Source organism: Aulonocara sp. 'chitande type north' Nkhata Bay, linkage group LG9 (genome assembly GCF_057382095.1).
Source record: "Aulonocara sp. 'chitande type north' Nkhata Bay isolate Kocher_YH1m ecotype deep benthic linkage group LG9, A_spYH_male_GT1.1, whole genome shotgun sequence".
NCBI classification, from domain to species: Eukaryota; Metazoa; Chordata; class Actinopteri; order Cichliformes; family Cichlidae; genus Aulonocara; species Aulonocara sp. 'chitande type north' Nkhata Bay.
This window is the reverse complement of record NC_141352.1, coordinates 26,676,506-26,696,662: the sequence shown is the minus strand read 5'-3', so window position 1 is coordinate 26,696,662 and position 20,157 is coordinate 26,676,506. Positions and strand designations below refer to the sequence as shown.

The 20,157-nt window shown below is 37.7% G+C and overlaps 1 protein-coding gene across 2 annotated transcripts in view; it reads left to right on the top strand.

The window, feature by feature from the left end:
* The window catches only part of LOC147322264 (cadherin-18), a 194,028-nt gene that overhangs the window by 113,974 nt on the left and 59,897 nt on the right, over window positions 1-20,157 (top strand). For both annotated transcript variants that reach the window (XM_086306746.1, XM_086306744.1), the window contains exon 2: window positions 7,926-8,458. In XM_086306746.1, the coding sequence (XP_086162872.1) occupies window positions 8,228-8,458 (231 nt within the window). In that variant the 5' untranslated portion in view covers window positions 7,926-8,227. The remainder of the gene's footprint in view (window positions 1-7,925; window positions 8,459-20,157) is intronic.

The window sequence follows — 20,157 nt, the reverse complement described above, 5'->3', positions numbered from 1 at the left end:
GGCCGGTCCGTGAAAATATTGTCGGGCATAAACCGTTCCGTGGCGCAAAAAAGGTTGGCGACCGCTGTGCTAAGGGATATTTAACCAAATATCCCATAGCTGATATTCATGCCTGTATGTATAATAAAAAACAAACAAACAAACAAACAAACCCTGGGATCCTGGAAGAGCAGTGTGAAGAAGGCCCACGACATCATAAATGACTCCTTTCCAAACCACAAACAATTCACTGGGTTTCCCTCTGGGAGGTGGTACAGGCTCCAATCCCAAACCAGCTTCTTCCACACAGCCAATAGACTGCTAAATTCTGGACAATAGCAACACACACAAAGTTTTCTGGTGGTTTTTGTTTTGTGTATACACACACACATACACATTTATTTATTTATTTTGCAAAGGGTTCTCAATATTCTTCTCAGTGCTGCCTAGTTCAGGATTTTAATATGGCAGTGTAGGGGATTGACTCCCTTTTGGAGCCAACCTTAAGTGGCCTCTAGAGATGTCGTTTCTGGCACTTTGGGATTGGCTTCATTTTTCAGCCCTTGAGGTTGCCACTAGGAAAAATCAGAAATATTTGCAGAAGGAGCTTTTTTGCCAATATGCTTTTGTTTGCAGATACAGATATTTGTAATGTAATACATCTTTCTGTACTATTTATTTTGTTTGTATTGTTGTATTTAAATGTTCTTGCTCATATGGGCCTTTGGCTATAGAAAAAACTGTCCTACTACTGTACAGTAGTTGGATCAAATCCATTAAAACCAGTTAACCCACATTGGATTTGTTATAGAAAAATATCAAATATTTGGTGATTGTTGATATCTTTATCCTTTAAAACTATCGTAGAAACATTTGGTTTGGCATACTTTGTCAATGCAGTACTTTTCATTATATTATCCCAGTTAAGTTCATGCACAAAATTCATTCATTTCATTTCATTTCATTTATTTGTTCATTTTCAGGCACAACAAATACCTATATTGAACATAAAATGCACAAAACAAAAAACAAAAATTGCCTGAAAAAGGAGTGGGACGAAGAAAACTTATTAAATCCCACCCCTATACTCACTCATCAACAAAAAAAAACAAACTTCCCGCAGCTACGCCCATCATTGCATACAGACCCATCAACAGCCCTGGGCACATACAAGCATCTAAACGGCAGCTCGCAAACAACAATTAGAGCCTTCATAACTGAATACAGAATATATAAATTATAAATTGCATTACCACAGGTAACAGGCAGTAATAACTACAAGTAACAAACACACATACATATACGTACACACACATGTACATATATGTACATACATACGCACACTTTTTTTTTTTTGGAATCCATACCAGCAATGGTAAGAGAACAGACATTACAGAGCACACTAAAAGCATCATTGAGTATACTGTGACCAGACCAACTGTTTGTAGAGAAATTTAAATCTATGAATATTTTTGCATTGTTTCAATTGTAAACTCAGACTGTTCCAGATTTTCACACCACATACAGACACACAAAAACCTTTACGGGTTGTTCGAGTTCTGGGTAATTTGAATTCTCCAAAGCCTCTCACATTATAAACCTTTTCTCGAATTTCAAATCTAGTTTGTAAATTTGCTGGTAAAAGTTTAGTAAAAGCTTTATACAAAATTATGGATGTATTGTAATTAACCAGATCCTGGAATTTAAGTAACTTTGCCTGAAGAAAGAGTTTGTGAGTATGATCTAGATAACCAGCCTTGTGAATAATACGCAGTGCTTGTTTCTGTACTGTGACTAATGGATTAGTTGTATTTTTATATGTATTTCCCCACACTTCCACACAATATGTAAGATGTGGAAGAACCAGGGTACAGTACAGAGTACGAAGTGCATCTTTATCAAGGAATTGTTTCACTTTGTTCAAAACTGCGAGGCTTCTGGAAATTTTGGTTTTTATGTGTCTGACGTGGGGTTTCCATGAAATTTTATTATCAATTACGACTCCCAAAAATTTGTTTTCACTCACATTATCAATTGGTACACCTTCAATGATAATTGGTAATTCTACATTATATTTTAAATTACCAAAAAACATTGCTTTAGTTTTATTTATATTTAATGATAATTTATTTATGTCCATCCATTTTTTTATTAATTTTAGCTCCCTGTTTACGGTCATTACAAGATCAGTATAATCATCGCTACTGAAAAATATGTTGGTGTCATCTGCGAACAGTATGAGTTTAAGTACTTGAGAAACATCAAAAATATCATTTATGTATACATTGAAAAGTTTTGGTCCCAACACTGACCCTTGGGGAACACCACATGTAATACCAAGTTTCTCTGAATGGTAATGCCCAATGCTAACATATTGTTCCCGACCCGTTAGGTAACTTTTTAACCAGTTACCAGCTTTCCCTCGAATACCATATCTTTCCAATTTATCCAATAATATTGAGTGATTGATTGTGTCGAAGGCCTTTTTGAGATCAACAAAAATACCAACTGCATATTTATTTTTATCCAGTGTATCAGTAATTTCTTCTACTGCCTCAATTATCGCCATTGAAGTGGTTCTTTGCGTTCTGAAACCATACTGACCAACATTTATTATTTGATGTTTTTCAAGGAATTTTTCTAATCTTGAATTAAAAAGTTTTTCTAGAATTTTTGAGAATTGAGGCAGTAGAGAAATAGGCCTATAATTGGTAAAACTGTGTTTGTCATTACTTTTATATAGTGGTATTACTTTCGCAATTTTCATTTTTTTTGGAAAACAACCAGACTGAAATGATAAATTACAGATATATGTTAAGGGACTAGCAATATTCAGAATAACCTGTTTAACTACAGACATATTTATGTCATGATAATCCATTGAAGACTTACTTTTACATTTTAATGTGATATTTATTACTTCTTGCTCATTTGTAGCTGAGAGGAACAGTGAAAAGGGATTTGATTTTATATTACTGATATTTTCATTTTTATGACACGGGATGTCTGCTGCTAGTTCAGGGCCAACATTTATGAAGAATTTATTGAACCCATCGACAATATTACTCATGTTGTGATTTTCACCATTTGCATCAGTAAAATATTCAGGATATGATGTTCCAGAAGATCCTTGTTTAATTAAGTTGTTTAACACATCCCAAGTTCCTTTTATATTGTTTTTATTTTCATATAATCTTCTTCTATAATAAAGTTGTTTGCTCGTTCTTATAATATCAGTCAATTTATTTCTATATGCTTTATATCTTTGTTCCACTTCTTTTGTTTTTACTTTGATGAACTGTTTATACAGATTGTTTTTCTTTTTGCAAGCATTAATAATTCCTTTTGTGAGCCAAGGACTTTTTATCTTTTTTTTCTTTGTCATGTGTTCGTTTACAGGACAATGTTTATTGTACCACATAGTAAAAATATCTAGAAAATTATCATAAGCCTTGTCCACATCTGACTCTTCATACACCGAATTCCAATCTTGTTGTGCTAAATCGAAATTGAAGGCATGAATTGCTTCTTCATTTATTGTTCGCTTTGCTATCATGATCTTGGCATCTATTTTTTTAAAAATCACAGTCACACAAAGTAAAAACTGGTAAGTGGTCAGTTATATCACAGACAAGCAGGCCACTATTAATTTGGAAATCCATGACATTAGTAAAAATGTTGTCAATAATAGTGGCGCTATGTGAAGTTATTCTGCTTGGCTTTGTTATTGTTGGATATAGTGATAAGCTGTACATCGTGTCAGTAAAGTCATCAATGGCTTTTAACCTTGTTGGATTTAGCAAATCAATATTAAAATCACCACAGATAAATTATAAATTATAACTGACGCGCTTATAAATGTAGACAGTCTAGCAAACATTCTGCCAAAATCTTTGCGGTTGCCTGTGCTGCATAACCCATCCTGTTAAGCGCTGCACATATTTAAACATGCCGTGGGCTGAAGGCTGCTCAAAACAATATAATCATCATAAAAAGGGGGGAAATTATTTCCATTGATGGAGCCAGATGCTGTTGATTTCATGGCTCCCTGAAATGTATTTTGCTTAGAATCAGCACGATAATCAGACAATTAGGAGGCTGATTGAAGTGAGCCCCAGGAGGTGAAAGTGAAACTACTGGAAAAGATAGTCTGACTTGCTCAGGTACCTCAAACGGTTCACCAGTGCTTTCCCATGTAGGAAAATGTTTTACACTGTCACTGAATTGTATTATTGAGTCAGAAAAAGTATTGTGATCCAAGAAACAAACCTTAAAATCTCTAAAACACTTTATTTATGATATTGCTTTACAATTTTCTGCAGGGTTTGGTATAATTTTCTCAGATATAGGTGGAGAGCAGGGGAAGCAGGATTTGGGCGTAGCTACCTATAGAGATGAAAATCATTTCCAAGATTGCAGGTTTAGTGTGTGGTTGAGTATTTATCCTGCTCAGCTTTAATCCAAGACTTTGTACCACACCACTTTTCCTTTCCTTTGACTGCACGGGCTAACATTCAGTATTTCACATTACAACCACTGCACTTAGTGAACATGACCAACAACTATAGTTTAGCTCAATAATTTGTGTGTAAAGATATTTAATACATGGGGATTAGCCAAGGAGTTCTGAGCACATCTTAATCCACATGGAGGAGAAAAAAAAATTTCTAAAAAAAATAATTCAGTGATTATCCTTCAAAGTATGTGACAGTGGTAAGTTGCATTAATATCCTGTTTCAGCATTTCTCTCTAATGTTGACACATGCATTGTAAGAGATAGAAGCACACTTTGAAGTCTGTCAGCTCCTTTATCCTGTTATATATCAAATGCAAGTATTTGTCCTCTTGATAATCCCTGTGAAGCTGCTATTCTGCTGTAACACTTGAATGCTAGACCAACTCTCTGCTGTACGTTAGTATTCAAGACTGTGGAACATTTTATTATGGGGGGAAGAGAAGGGAAACAAAGTACAAACACGTTTTTCCTCCCTGTATTTATTTCCTTTTTTTTTTTTAAACATTTTTTTGTATTCTTGTACTGTATTTGTGTTTATTCACACTTCATTTATCATTTCATGTTCAAATGGAGAACTTAAGTTTTAATTTAAAAGCAAAAGACATGGGCAGAGGTTTTTAATTAAAAAAAATCCATGCATTATAAATAGTTTAGTATAATATTTGACATTATTACTTGCTTCAAACATGGTTTTTTGTCATAAGCATTTTTTTTTTTAAACTTCTTGTCTTCTCTCACCACTGGTCATGGCAGGTGGCCGCCCCTCCCTGAGTCAGTTTCTGCCGGAGGTTTCTTCCTCATAAAAGGGAGTTTTTCCCCTCCCACTGTCGCCAGAGTGCTTGCTCATATGGGTCCATATGATTTTTTATAAAGCATCAAATCACAACAAGAGAAAAACCCAACAGAGTTGAATTGAAAAGTGGAATTGAAATGTCAGTCAGTATGTTCCAATTCTACGTCTGGATGCAGTCAACATGCATTACAGATGCTTTCTGTAAATATGGAGCGGACATGTATCCTGTCAGATGCCTAGTATGCGTGATTAGCCAAAACAAGACTTAGAGTTTGCTAACCCTATTTTTGCTTTACTGTGAAGGTGAAATTCAAATGTTTGACACGGTACATTAACTGTATACTCTAAACTAGAGATGGACCGATCCGATATTACGTATCGGTCCGATACTGACGTAAATTACTGGATCGGATATCGGAGAGAAATAAAAAATGTAATCCGATCCATTAAATATCACAAAAGCTCCTCACAACACTTGCTCTCTCTTGTTTGTTTTTTGCCCACTTTGCACTAGAGAGAGGAAACCAGCGGCTGAACAACAGCAGCACGTTTAACCTTGATAAGCTGTTGTTAGATTTTTTTTTGGTATTACTTTATATACCAGGATCTTTTTCTACGCAGCTGACGGCTGGTAACTGGGCAGGGGCGGATGTAGCAAAGTTTTGACAGGGGGCCAGGTGGGGCATTAACAGGGAAGAGGGGGGCACAAAGACATACTTTTCTTTCTTATTCTCATTTAAAATGTCTAGCTTTTAATAAATAATTATCTGAATCTTACACCCAAAGTTTTAATCTGATGTAAAATATATAGAAGTCCATTACTGTATATAGTAACTGTTAAGTCTAATATACCCTAGTAAGCTATAGTACTTTTTCCTTTGGAAAGATACCATCTGTGCAGTCTGCAATTCTGTAGAAGAAAGATGATGAATCTATTTAATTATTCTTGAAAAATAATTTTATTCTGTGCAATTTTTTTTTCCACACTGCATCAAATTAAAGTTGATTACGTCGATTAAGCATCATGAGGTGGTTCCCTATTTTTTTTTTTTTTTTTTTGCTGGGAGTTTGCAACCATAATAGTTAGAAATATAAAGCAACCTAAGTAATCTTTACAATACCAGAATAGGAAGGATGGAGTAGGTTTAAGTTTATTAGATTGATCAGTATTGCTGAACTATGAAATATTTTGGGTGCAGTGTATTGTTTTACATACAGGTATAACAGAATAGCTTTAGTGTTGTTGTTTATTTAAAATTGAGTATGAACTTATACAAAATGCAGCAAGATATAAAAAAAAAAAAAAAAACACTATCGGATTCATATTGGTATCGGCAGATATCCAAATTTATGATATCGGTATCGGACATAAGTGTTATCGTGCCATCTCTACTCTAAACATGATTTACAAAAATGGTGCAAACTTGTCCATGACAAGGTGTTTTGTTTTGGCCTAAGGTAATTTCAACATTTGTGTTCATTTAAGTTGGTAACAGCGGACAGCTCTCCAGCTAAGTACTTTTAGCTTTGCGCATTACAAGGAAAAGAAAAAACCCAACAAAACTCATTATGCGTCTCTGTGTCTTTACAGTTATACCTACTACTAATGCACAATTCTCCTGTGTCCCCGTGCAGTAGAATCACATATCAGACACTGAAGTTGGACATTTTTCTTTAGTTGTGGCATCAAACTGAAGGGCATTTCAGAATAGCAAGGTCACATTGAAAAATTTCCTCAGCAAAAAAACAAAAAGGAAAATGAGCAGTGAATACTGATGTCATGCTTCAGCAGCAGTTAAATAGCACATCTAGCTTTAAAATACACCCCAGAAATCAGACAGTTCACTCACTCATACCTCCTCCTTAAAGGCCGCTGAGTTGCAGGTGCGCCTGTAATGCACATTCTTTTTAAAGGGAATTCAGGGACTGACTGCGCTTCACTTGAATGCACACTAAGAGAAATCCAGCAGTGCTTGCAGTTATTTTTTACTACTTTAATTCCATCTTCGATACTGTATATAATTTTGATTTAGGAAAAATATTCCTTCTCCCTTTTTTCCATTCCACTGCCATCTGAAAATCACCTTCTGCCTTACGTCTGAGTGGCTTGATGTCTGTCCTTTTCATTATAAATGTGTTTCTTCCTGCCACATTTATTATTCACTGTGCATGTGGCACAGTCTTCAGCCTCACAGTACGCCTTAGCTGTATTTAAAACATCCACATTAAAAAAAAATAAAGCTAATAAAGGTTTTAATAAAAGGTTTTAAAGTCCTCGTTTGGGTCACACTGTTGCGATCCATGAATCAGACCTTACAGGGCAGGATCAGTCACCAAGCGCTCTGACCTCATAGGCACGGACAACCTTATTAACAGCACTGTTACTCAACAAGTCAGGAGTTGTTTTGTTATCTGCATAATGGCAAAATTGGCTGCAATACTGAAGCAGGATTTCTTGCTGCTTTTTTTGTTTTTGTTTTTGTTTATCACAGTCAGCCAGTTTGAAGTGGGCATCCTCATCTGTAAGGATTTACGAGCCGCAATTTAATTGGAGGGAATTAGTGAACATTTAGCTTCTAATATCCATCAAATTAATCTCTAACTCTGTGTTTCTCTTCCCTCTTCTCCCTCTCCCAGGAAATCCAGAATGGCTTCCGGGATTAACCTCTGCTCTTCATAGATCTACCCAGAAGTTCACGTCCATGTGTACAGCCTTTCTTAGTCGGGGAAATTCCATAATGTAAATGTATATCACTTTGGGTCATGAACCTTAGAGGATCCTCCCGGACCATCCCATCTATAGTTTGGATTTAGATTCCTCTTTTGCTGGGACTACTGCACAGGTCTGCAGCGGTGGCTGTAGGTGGCAGCTGCAGCGGCGGCGGGAGGACCTTGCCACCTCGAAACGCGGGGATAACTTTACAAAAGCACACGCCACCATGAGGATATCCACCACCTCTTGTCTGTGTCCCTTTCTGGTCTGCCTCTGTTTCATCCAGAGGTGCTCTGGGGCGAGCCATCACGTTCCTACCAAAGTGCCCTCCAAGAACCAGACCAAACTGGCTAATGGGGAGACGGAGGTGCACCACAGGCCTAAGCGTGGATGGATCTGGAACCAATTCTTTGTTTTAGAAGAACACATGGGACCAGATGCACAGTATGTGGGAAAGGTAGGGTTTTTATTCAATTGACTGAAACGTGGAGGAAAAAAAAAGGGAAAAAAACCACTATTTTTATCTCAGGGAACTTGCTTTTAAATGCTTACTTGACATTTTTCTCCCCCCCTCCCCCATATTCTTTATTATTTTATAACAGTTTACAAAAGGAGCAAGCTGTTTTATTGCACATTATACATGTGCCCCCCACTACACCAAATCCCTTGTCTTCTGATGTGAAATATTCAGGTCTCATTTGTAAAGGTGTGTAGTTCTGACATTATGATGTCCAACCAATTCTGTCATGATAATGTCCAAAAATGTGCTCTTCTCTGGAGTTAATGAGTGCCTCTCAGCATGCCTACAACTCTGGGAAGCCAGCTATGCGCAAGAGTGGATTAAGGCTGAAAGTGAGAGTAGCCCTCTACATCAAGCCATCTTTGAAGTGAAATATTAGATTTGGTTTCTCTGTGGGAAATAAACCCAGATTTGATCAGATGGTGGGAAATTAACCACTTCAGTAAGAAATTGGACACTGGCACAGTAAGCTGGGATGCCTCGTCGTTGGAAATGTTACAAGTGCCACCGGAGTGTCAGAGTGACTGATATCCCTCACAGTGGAAAACATAGTAGTGGGTGTTCTTCCTGGTTGTGCAAGGTATGATGCAGCCTAGTGTTGGCGTTTGGTTGTGACTTTTCTGTCAGCTCCACAATAAGCCACAGGGAGCTGGTTAAGTCCTCTGCTTGCAGATTGCCTGCCCTTATCTCCTGAAATGTGAAAATGTGTTTCTCCGCTGCAGTGATCATTATTCTAGGCACTCAGGCACAGACTAATCCTCAACTGCGCTCTGAGAAAAAGGGAATGAGAAAGGCAGAACGCTTCTCTGACTCCACATATGTCTGTATTTCAACAATGGTACTATTTGAAGGGGGAAAGAAAGGAAAGAGGGATGACATGCTTGGACAAAGGGTGAGATGGGAAAAAAAAAAGCATCAGCAAATATCTCTTTCAACCTTAAATGTCTGCTATTCGTGCCAATCTGGGATCTTTATTGTTGAAAAGTTTTCTTTTTTCCCTAATATATTGTAAAATCCCACATCGGCACTCCCAGAAAACCAAAAATATATAATCCTTATCATCGATGAGGCATCGCATCCTTAGTAGAAGCAGTAATAAACAATAGCTGCACCATATCTGGGGCACCGGTTTGTTGATGCACTTACTGCATAAACATGGTTACTTTTATATTAAATTTGTCCACTGCTTTGAAGTTCACGATTGTTAAGTTTGCTGACTGCTCTGTGCTAGATCTGCTGCTACCTTAAGGGTACTCTTGTTCTGCGTGTTCACTCTGTGTTTGTGTGAGTGTTTGTATATGTGTGTGTGGAGGGTGATGCTGATGAAAGCAAAGTAAACACAAACAGCTAATCCTGGATGATAATAAAGCACTGAGAAGAAACATAAACATTATTAAGGAGTCAATTTGACATGCATGTTTAAAGAGATGAGGTCTCCAGATGGTAAGCACAAAAACATTTAATTATGTGGGTTGAGACAAGTGTGCAGTGTCCTAATGTGGCCAGGAGACAGAATGACCCTTAATTAGACAAAGACAGAGGAGGAGGAGGAGGAGGAGGAGGAGGAGGAGGAATGCACTTGGCAAATTTTTTTTTTTTTTTTTTCTTTTTCCCCCTTTGCTTGATTAAAAAACTCTGGACGTTAGCAAGCAGCAAATGAGCAGCTCCACTGCAGGGAATTGCCAACACTCATCTAAAAATGTAAAATTTGAAACAGACGTTCCGTGATCATTAAAAAATTCAGATAAAGTCATTGCATGGTCAAAAACCCCCAAAACAAAACAAAGAAAAAAACCACAAAAAAAAAAAAAAAAAAAAAACCCGCCGCTTTGTGCTAGGACATCTACACAGTCAAACATACGTGTCTATCGCATTATAAGATTTGGCCTTTGACAGTCAGATACCTCAGGTGAACTTTTTATCAATACTTTCACATACGACAGCATAGAGAGACGCCTGGGAATAAGTGAAACAGCCAGTCTGTCAAGAACATTTTAATCCCCCGAGGTATCCTATAATCCCCAGTGACACCTTTCTGGGGGGGTTGATGCATTTGGAAAATGACAGCTTCGTGCATGAGTGAGACGCAAATGCTTGGCAGGGGACAGGGCTTGCCCAGAGAGTAGACAGGAGACAACCCATTCTCCCAATGGGAGGTGCAAATGTATCCATGTCAGTCAGCTCAGCAGGCTGCTTTGAAGTCGTAAGACGGGTACAGATTGGACCGTAATTTTTTGAAAATGATGGAAATCCCCAAACCCTGAATACAGTATATGAGTGAAGCTTCACTGACTACTGTGACGTAGTGGAAGCTGTTGGAACCAGATCCCCTAGTCAGGAAATAAAAAACTTCAAATGAGTTTCACTGGGTATGCGCCTGCCGCTAAATTATACATTAAATAATGCGATATTTGACGGAGTGGGAGCTCCAGCCCAAACTAGAGGGAGCACCAGTTGTCTTATCCTGTGTTCATTTGCAGAGCAAAGTGGCAACCTCTAAGATGGCTAAATGTTTTATTCATGCATCTAAAAATGGATTGTGCTTTGACAGAATCAGGCAACTGTCTTGTTGTATGTATAGTAATAGCGCAACAGTGCGAAGAAGAAGAAGAAAAATAGCAAAGTAAAGTTTTTACATAACATTTCTTTTCATCATCATTCTTCACAAGGGCGTTCAGATGTTTTCAGCATTAAACCATTGAAGCGAAGTAACAAGAGAAATTTCACAGCCAGCATCTCACCATTAAGCTGCGCTGTTGGAAACTTTCTAAAAAGGGCAGAAAAATATTCAGCAACCACTGAGAAATATTTAGGGACACAGTCATCCGCAAGAGCGAGGATGTGTGTCTGTATGCATGCATGCAAGAGCGCTAAAGATGCACTTTTCAGTATTGATTGCACTAAAATTACTGTTCAGATGTTGATAAAACATGCACGGATTGACTGGCCACCTTGAGTTGATGTAGGTATAAATGTCAGCTGGGTTTGCTTTCAGCCTGATCTGTGACACCAAACTTGCAGAGCTGATAGTGCGCTATTAATGACATGTTAAAAGCTGAAATACCTTCGTCTTTGATGTGCCTGTTAATTCAAAACTGAAATATTTTCCATCCATATGCACATCAAATAGATTTTTAGGAGCTGCACAGTGAATAATTTAGAACAGCAGCATCATATTTATAGTCCTACTTGATTTATTTACAAATCAAGTAGAAACTTATCTGAAGCTTTCTGGGCCGCGTTCCAGGAAGCAGGTTTAGTGAAGAGTGTATTAACCCTGAGATGAGGGAAACTCTGAGTTTTCCTTTAAAAAGAAAAACTTAAACTTTGATTCCCTTAATGAAGCAACAGACCAGGTCAACCTAACCTGCTCGCTGGCAAGCTTTCTTCAAAAAAAACAAAACAAAACAACAACAACAACAAAAAAACCTTGACTCCTCCCCTCCTGATGCACCTAAGCTAAGCGACTGATATTTGGAGTCATTTCATCATTCTTCAGAGCGCATTAATTTGCATCCGTTTATGCTCAGGTTAGACATTAGCTTGTTATTTTCATTCGTCCGTTTGTGTTCCCTCTGCCTATACAGTTAAGGGTTGCAATGTGACAGCCTATGCCAGCGGTCACAGGGCGAGAGCCAGGGTGCACCCTGGACAGGTCTCCAATCTGTCGCAGGGCTAACACACAGAGACAACCGTTCACGCTCACATTCACACCTCAAGTCCGTTTAGAATCAGCAGCTGGCCTAACATCAGTTCCTCTACACTGAAACATTTACTGTTTCCTATTGTAGGAATCTTTTTTTTTTTTTTTTGTGATCAGCAACACTCACAGATTGGATCTTGGAGATGATGTGAACATGAGTCATGTTTCTAAAACTGGATTAAAAGCAGAGTTTTAATGTTTCATCTTAAAAACATGCTGGCACGATGAAATACAGTAAAAATGTATGTTGTCTGAAGTTTGAACCTCCACATCTCCAGGAAATCAACTAAATGAGTCTTACTGGTTCTGAAAGTCACAGACCTGTAAGTAAACTGGTTAATCCCACAGTAAACTGGGATTACAGCTACATTTATTAACTATAATAAATGTAAAGTTGATAAATGATGACTGCATGGCACTGAATAAAAGGACATCATCATCATCCACACAGACATGGATTCATATTCCTCTCTCCACTGGATTAAAAATTAAGGTGTTGCTTTTTATTTACAAGTTGCCATGGTGAATATAGGCAATAAGTTCCATTGATAACGATCCTTCCCCCCCCCCATTAGTCATGGATGCACTTAACTCCGGTCGAACACATTCACAGCTGTTTGAACCAAATCTGGTTAATGCAGCATCTTAAGTTAGACTCCTTGTTGAACAATTTGCTGGTTTTATTTACCAATGTTTGAGCAGAAGCCTGTACTATAAAGGCAATATTTCACCCCGAGCAGGTAACTTTTTTAATAAAATTTTATAAAATAGTCAATTATGATAAGTCTGTCGCTTACAGTGTCTGCATTTTTACCAGTTTTGCTTCCTGGCTTCGAATAGGTTTAGCTTTATTAGCGCGCGCGCACACACACACACACACACACACACACACACACACACACACACACACACACACACACACACACACACACACACACACACACACGTGTTAAAGCCTGGGCTGACTTAGATTCATGTCACGGCTTATTCTGACTGCAGGCATCAGGGTAAGTGAATATAGAAATCATACAGATTCTGTGGGTATGTTGAAATTGCTTTCCAGCGCAGGCCTCAGGTTTGGCTTCTCTGCAGGTAAACATGCGAAGAGCAAAATGGTAAAGACATTTGTCAAAATCCATTCTAAACAACTCGCTATAGTCTGACAATGATTTCACTTTATGAGGTTTGTTTTTTAAATTTATCAGAGTTTGTAAACACTGACTGGCAGGTAGTGTCATAGCATGAGGATTGCAAACGAGAGAGGATCCAAATGCAGGACATAAAGGCAGACGATAAACAAAAGCAAGCTCTTTATTGGCCAATTTAGAGTCTAAAAAACTAAAAGTCCAGGAAAACAAAAACACAGTTAGTAAAACATCCAAAATTATCAAAGTCCAAATGATTAGATAAAATAGGAATCCGGAAAAACAAAAGTCTTGGAATTAAAAAAAAAAAAAAAAGGAACAAAGAGGGCTGCACAAAACAGATTTAGCACAGCAGGGAGCACAGACAAACGAGCTGACAAAGAGGAAGACAAGACTATTTATACTCTCAGGGCAGATTGGGGGATGACAAACAGGAGGGGAATGAGACACAGGTGAAAGCAATTAACGCAGGTGAAAAAGAAATTCAGGGGAGGAATCGCAGGATACAAAAGAGAGCTAACCTTTAAAATGGGAAGTAATTAGAAGTAGATGGAAAATGAGAAAAAAATGGTGAGGGAACTTAAACTGACATTAATAAATAAATAAGACGTATTCGATTTTAAAAGTAATAAATAAAAAAACACAGAATCACAACAAAAAAAAAAACTAGCAATGGGAGAGCCCATAATCATATGGAAGAAAAAATTTTAACTTTGATTTCAGACACAAAAAATGATTAAGAATGAAACCCAAACGGTTTGGATAATTTGTGTACTTTTTATTATTATAATAAAATAATAATGATTAATGAATTTCAATATCAATTAGGTTAGCTATTAGCAAGGTTATTGACTAAAATGGCATGTAAAAAAAAAAAAAGGTATTTAAAGGTTAAAACAAATTGAAACACCTAAAAAAAACCCTGTAATATTTGTAAAAAAATAAATAAATAAATGTTATTCTAATTTAGCTGGTGGATGTGTTCGCAGAGACATTGGATGTCTACAAGAGTAAGACTCAGCTGCTTTCAAAATGTGTGTTCTGATTGTCATATCTGTGCACATGTCCTTAAATGCTGGCATATATCCTCCATACATTAAGATTGAAACTAACACAAACTAAACTAAATTGAAAAGAAAAAGTCAAATCAAAATAAGATTAAAACCTTATTAAAAAGCTTTGGGTATGAATATACAACCAACTTTTGCATGATGACCATATTGTATGAACACAAAATTAAGTTTAAAGAAACCAAATGATTTATTATAATCAGTCTTCATTTGTAAAAGCTGATCAATATGTTTTTATATATTCTAAACGCAACGCAATTACTCTTTGACAAAAGAGAACAATTAACAAGCGGAAGCTGGGTTAAGTAAATTACACTTCAGAAAATTATACAACTATGTAGACAAGCCTTATTTCCAAGGTGCACTCCCTCCTCTTTTTGCTGAAGCACTCAACAATATTAGCACAATTTAGATACTTGGAGCCTCAACCATTTGCCTTCACTCACTATGACTGACTATGAGGCAGAGGCTTCAAGTTTTCAAAAGCTGATGTGCTCACATTTTCATTTCTCTCATTCAAATATCAAATTTAGCAGCGGTTAGAGGCAGAGCTGTTAAATTAGTGTCAGAGTTGCTTCCGGGACAGTGATAATCTTATTACTGTATATCAAGAAGTAAACCATCCTTCTGCGAAGACAACGACTCATTCCGTTTCCCCCCAGATGTCAAAATAGAGGACAACTATCAGGGCGGATCCGCGATGTGCATCGACGGCATGTCTTCAGCACGCCCCTCATCACCACCTCTTGATGTATGGTCATTAGGCGGGTGCTTCATCATCAGGGTTTACTGTGACTGTTACAAATCAATTTAATAGAAGGGGGTGCTCAGAAGAGTTGATTGGGAGGGAGCATGGTCAAAATGTGGTGATAATCAGACAATCAAGCACACCCACATAAAAAGTGATTAAGTCCTCTTGAGTGGAGCATAAGAGCCGCGATTTAATCAAAAACAAACCCATCCCCTTCACTAATTGCAAATATGAAGCCAAGACATTGATTATCAGCAAGGGTGCATAGCCTCCTCATTTCTCTTTCCTTTCCAAGCCCCCACCCTCACCCCACTTGCCATGCACATTGTTGATGAAATAAATGTTCTTCGGTGTGACTCTCACCTTCAACTCCTGTGCATGCTTTAGAAAGACCTTCTTTCAACATCAAAGCAATGTTTCAGAAACAGCATGAACTAAATGTGTCTATTCTTTGTCTAGTGCTTTTCTGATTAACAGAGTTGTGAAACTACGACAGTGCACATGCACTGGTAAACAAAGATGTTGACCTAGAATTATGGACTCGCTGCTTTGTGTCCCACTAGTCCCCAGGCTGATTTAACTGGTCATAAAATTAACATGCGACTGAACATTAGCTTTCTGGAAAACCAGTTAGAAATAGGATAAGATTCATTTCTGGAAAAAGGTTGTATTTGACATGTAGTATGAAATCTGATCGAGAATTTTATGTACTTCGTTTTCTGTCTGCATGGAGAACATTCTTCTTCACTCAGTTGATATTGATTGGACATATCAGCTCCACAGTGGCTTCCTTTAAACAAACATAGAGAAAACAAGAGAAGCTAGGCACATACATTATGTAGATCTCTACACTGAATACTACAAAGTCATTAGAAAGGGCATTCACCAATAATGCAATCCAACGAGACACATACATTATCAGGCTTTGTACAATGAATGGGATAGATCTAGTGAAGGAGAGAAAAGAAGTATAAGGGGGGAAACAGATGAAGGTCAAACTGCGTAGCCACTAATAATGTATCAGGATGGCACTCAGTAGAGTGTATCGCAGCTAGTGTGATGTAATTGTTAATAGGGCTGTTCGATATAACGATATATATTGGATGACGATATAAAAACGTCTATCGTTTCATTTTACGCTATCGTTTGTTTCGTGGTGTCGCAAAATAAACTGTTTCCGGCAATATTTTTTCATCGTCCTGATGGTCACTGTAGTGGCTATATTCATTTCTTAAAGTTCTCTCTTTCTCTTATATTTAATACTGTTGTTATGCGTTGTGGTTAGCAACAACGACAGTAACACCATCGCGTGTCCGCTTGTTTATGTTCCACAAACCTTTCACAATAAAGCTCAAGATCCTGTTGAGACTTTTCAAAATAAACTGAATCACTTGAAAGAGCAGATTATTTACGGATGAGAAGTAAAAAAAAAAAAGCCGTCAGGTGCTAAAAAATAAACCTTAGACTCAAACGTTAGAAGAGGCTTTTCCCGGCAGCACGCCGTGTATTATATACTCACAAAGAAAACGGCGGCCGTTACAACTTATGTCTAAAAATGTATAGTTTCATGCATCGGTTAAAACACTCGACTCCAGCTACATGACGCGCAGCTTGAAACACTTCCTGCAAGTCGAGCTGCCCGAGATTCACAGAATTTACAGAAAATGTTACATTTTTGTGATTTATATCGTTATCGGGATGATAGAATTCTTATATGAGATTTTGGTCATATCGCACAGCCCTAATTGTTAAGATTCTGTTACTGTTTTATTTTAGGAAGTTGATATTTGCACACTCCATTTAAGTTCACAGGCAGGCTTTAAGTAATTTTCCCGTCTCCACCTGTAATGGGAGAAGAGTTATTCTGGTTTGATTTGCACACAGCTTCTAAGCCGTTTGCCTGATTGCTGCAGAACCAGGCAGTCATTCAGCTCTCTTTCTTCAGCAGAGAAGAATGGAAGGAAGAGAATTGTTGGCATGGTGGTTATGTCTAAGCCACAACTTAATGCCTTAATAGTTCATGTTCCAATATTTCATAAATTAAGACTTTTAATCTTTACCTATAATTTTTTTGCCATTGCATTTAGAACTGTTTGTTCTCTGTATGTTGTTGGTTGAAAAATAGCTATGTAGGGGGACTAAACAGCTCCTAGATAATGTCCCTTTTAGTAGTAAAATCTGTTAATACATTGGATGATCAGTTGGCAGAAAATTGCTAATTCAATATTTGATGGGTCAAGCTTAGGGATATGTGGTTTTGATGTGTTTCTTTCTCATTATAAAACAAAGGATTTAATATTTTTCAGTTGTGAAATCTGAATCTGTCAAATTTGTATTCACATCCGTTTGGTGTAAAGATTCATTGGCTCACTGTACCCTGTGAGTCAGCTAGTCTTCGAAGTCTTTCATGTCTACTTACTTGTACCTTTTGAAATTACATTTCTAAAGCACAACCTTCACCCGAAAGTTTTGACAGAGCATGCTTGCCAGGTTAGGCTTGATGACTGGGCAGACAATGTCGATTTCATTCACATTTTTCACACCAACTGCAGATTGATACTTATACTGAGTTTTAATCAGCAGCACAGACACAGACTGGGACTTGACACTGCATTGACACTGATTGGGTCAGTCACTATAACGTGCAGAAAATTGTTCGAATTGAAAAAGTACACGGAAAATTACCTTCAGATGGAGAATGCACACCAGCCATTTTTGTTCTTACCACCATTGAAACGTTAGAGAATACAAAACATGAAGGTTTTTCATAGAGAAAGTTATAATCTTCTCATAAGAGACAACCCTGAGAACTATACCAAAAAAGAGGAGAACTGCTGTTTGAAGAAAATTAATCTATAGTGTCAGGACCTTCAAAAGTCACAAATTTCCTTTGGAGAGCCGATGTTTTTCTTCAATTTTTTTTAGGGACAAAAAGCAAGGCTTTGGCTGCAATAACCAAGGTATTGGATGCCATAGCCCCTGAGACATGGACCGTGGCTCAAGTCCAAAAAGTTTGACACCAAAGTGGATGTGAAAAAATAAAAGAACCAAGTGGAGGACAAGGAGCTGTTAGCCTAAGATTCAATTCAATTCAATTTTCATTTGTATAGTGCCAAATCACAACAGTTGCCTCAAGGCGCTTTGAGTAGAAAGCGACTGCTGTTGTATAACAAATATTAAACTAGGGCATAATCACTATTTTGTAGAAATGTTGCAGTTGTGGGACAGCTAATATTATGAAAGCCGAGAGTCTCTCATGAAGTGCGGAGAGTTCTCTATCAGAATATTTTAAAAGAAAAATGTACACTTAAGCCTTTCAGCTAAGATGTTGTATTCTTTTAAAATTGTGTTTATTTTATGAGCTTTTTTATTGTTGTTGGTTTTCAGACTATAAGTAAAATCAGGTAAGAAATTATTGAGGGATCACATATTTGTGTATGAAATATTTCTTTGCACAGTTTAAACACAGCAGTGGTTTTATTTATTGACTGTAAATACCAAGGCCCTGGTGCCAGTGTTACTAAGTGAATTTTTAAAGCTCTCCCGTTAATTTATATGAAGTTATGAAACTTTTTACACTTAACTCTTTTTTTTCAGCCATTTTAAATTAGATATGATGAGAGGGTCCAGTAACAGGTGGCACGGTGGTTAGCACTGTTGCCGCACAGCAAGAAGGTCCTGAGTTCAATTCCACCATCAGGCCGGGGTCTTTCTGTGTGGAGTTTGCATGTTCTCCCCGTGTTTGCGTGGGTTCCCTCCGGGTACTCCGGCTTCCTCCCACCATCCAAAGACATGCAGCTTGTGGGGATAGGTTAATTGATTAATCCAAATTGCCACTAGGTGTGAATATGCGAGTGAGTGTGAATGGCTGTCTGTCCCTGTGTGTTGGCCCTGCGACAGCCTGGCGACCTGTCCAGGGTGTACCCCGCCTTTCGCCCTATGACAGCTGGGATAGGCTCCAGCGCCCCCCGTGACCCTGAAAAGGATAAGCGGAAGCGAATGGATGGATGGATGGGTCCAGTAACTTAATTATTATAGCAGATGATGATGATGATGATAATAATAATAATAATAATAATAATAATAATAAATGTTACAAATTAGTTTTGTTGTTGTAGTAACATTTTTGGGTACACAATTTCTTTGAACCTAACGATAAAAATCAGTTTAAATGTGGCACGTACTCATCAGAAATATTGCTACCATTAAGTGTATGTATGTGAGCATGGTGAGTTGTGGGGCATTTTGGAGCATGAACTAAATTAAATCACCAAAGAATGAACAGTCGCAGATGGAAAGCCACAGAGGGAGAGAGAAGGCTAAATGAGCTGGAGTGGCTTTTATCCTGGCTCCCCAGACCAGATATGCCAAATCAGCTGATTACTTCAGCTGAGCTTTGCCATGGTGTGTTCAGGGACATCTACATAGAAAGACAGGTGCTGTCCACATATTTAGACAGGGTTTGTTAGACAGGGTCCTTTTAAAGGGAGGGTAAAGTATGAAACCACATTTGTAAGGCTACATAACTGTGTGACCCTCTTATTAATTAATTCTACTTGTAAAGATTTAATAAATACACCAGAAGAATTGTGTGAAAAGTGAAAAGTGTGTGAATGTGTGTGTGTGAATGGGTGGATGACTGGATGTGTAAAGTGCTTTGGGGTCCTTAGGGACTAGTAAAGCGCTATATAAATACAGGCCATTTACCAATTGCACATAGTGCAAGATTAGCAACAATAAATATAATTAAACCAGCTATAACTCAACACAGCAATCTTATATTACAACAAAAACAAATCAAAAATAAGCAAAAGAAAAGAAAAATACTGCAAATACTATACTATTTGATTATTTTGATCAGTTGTTAATGTGAACCCTTTCAAAGGCTGGTAGTCAGCTGGTAATCTGACAGGGCTCGTCAGTGTGGAGCATTTATATGCTACCCAGGATTGCATGAGTTACACAGG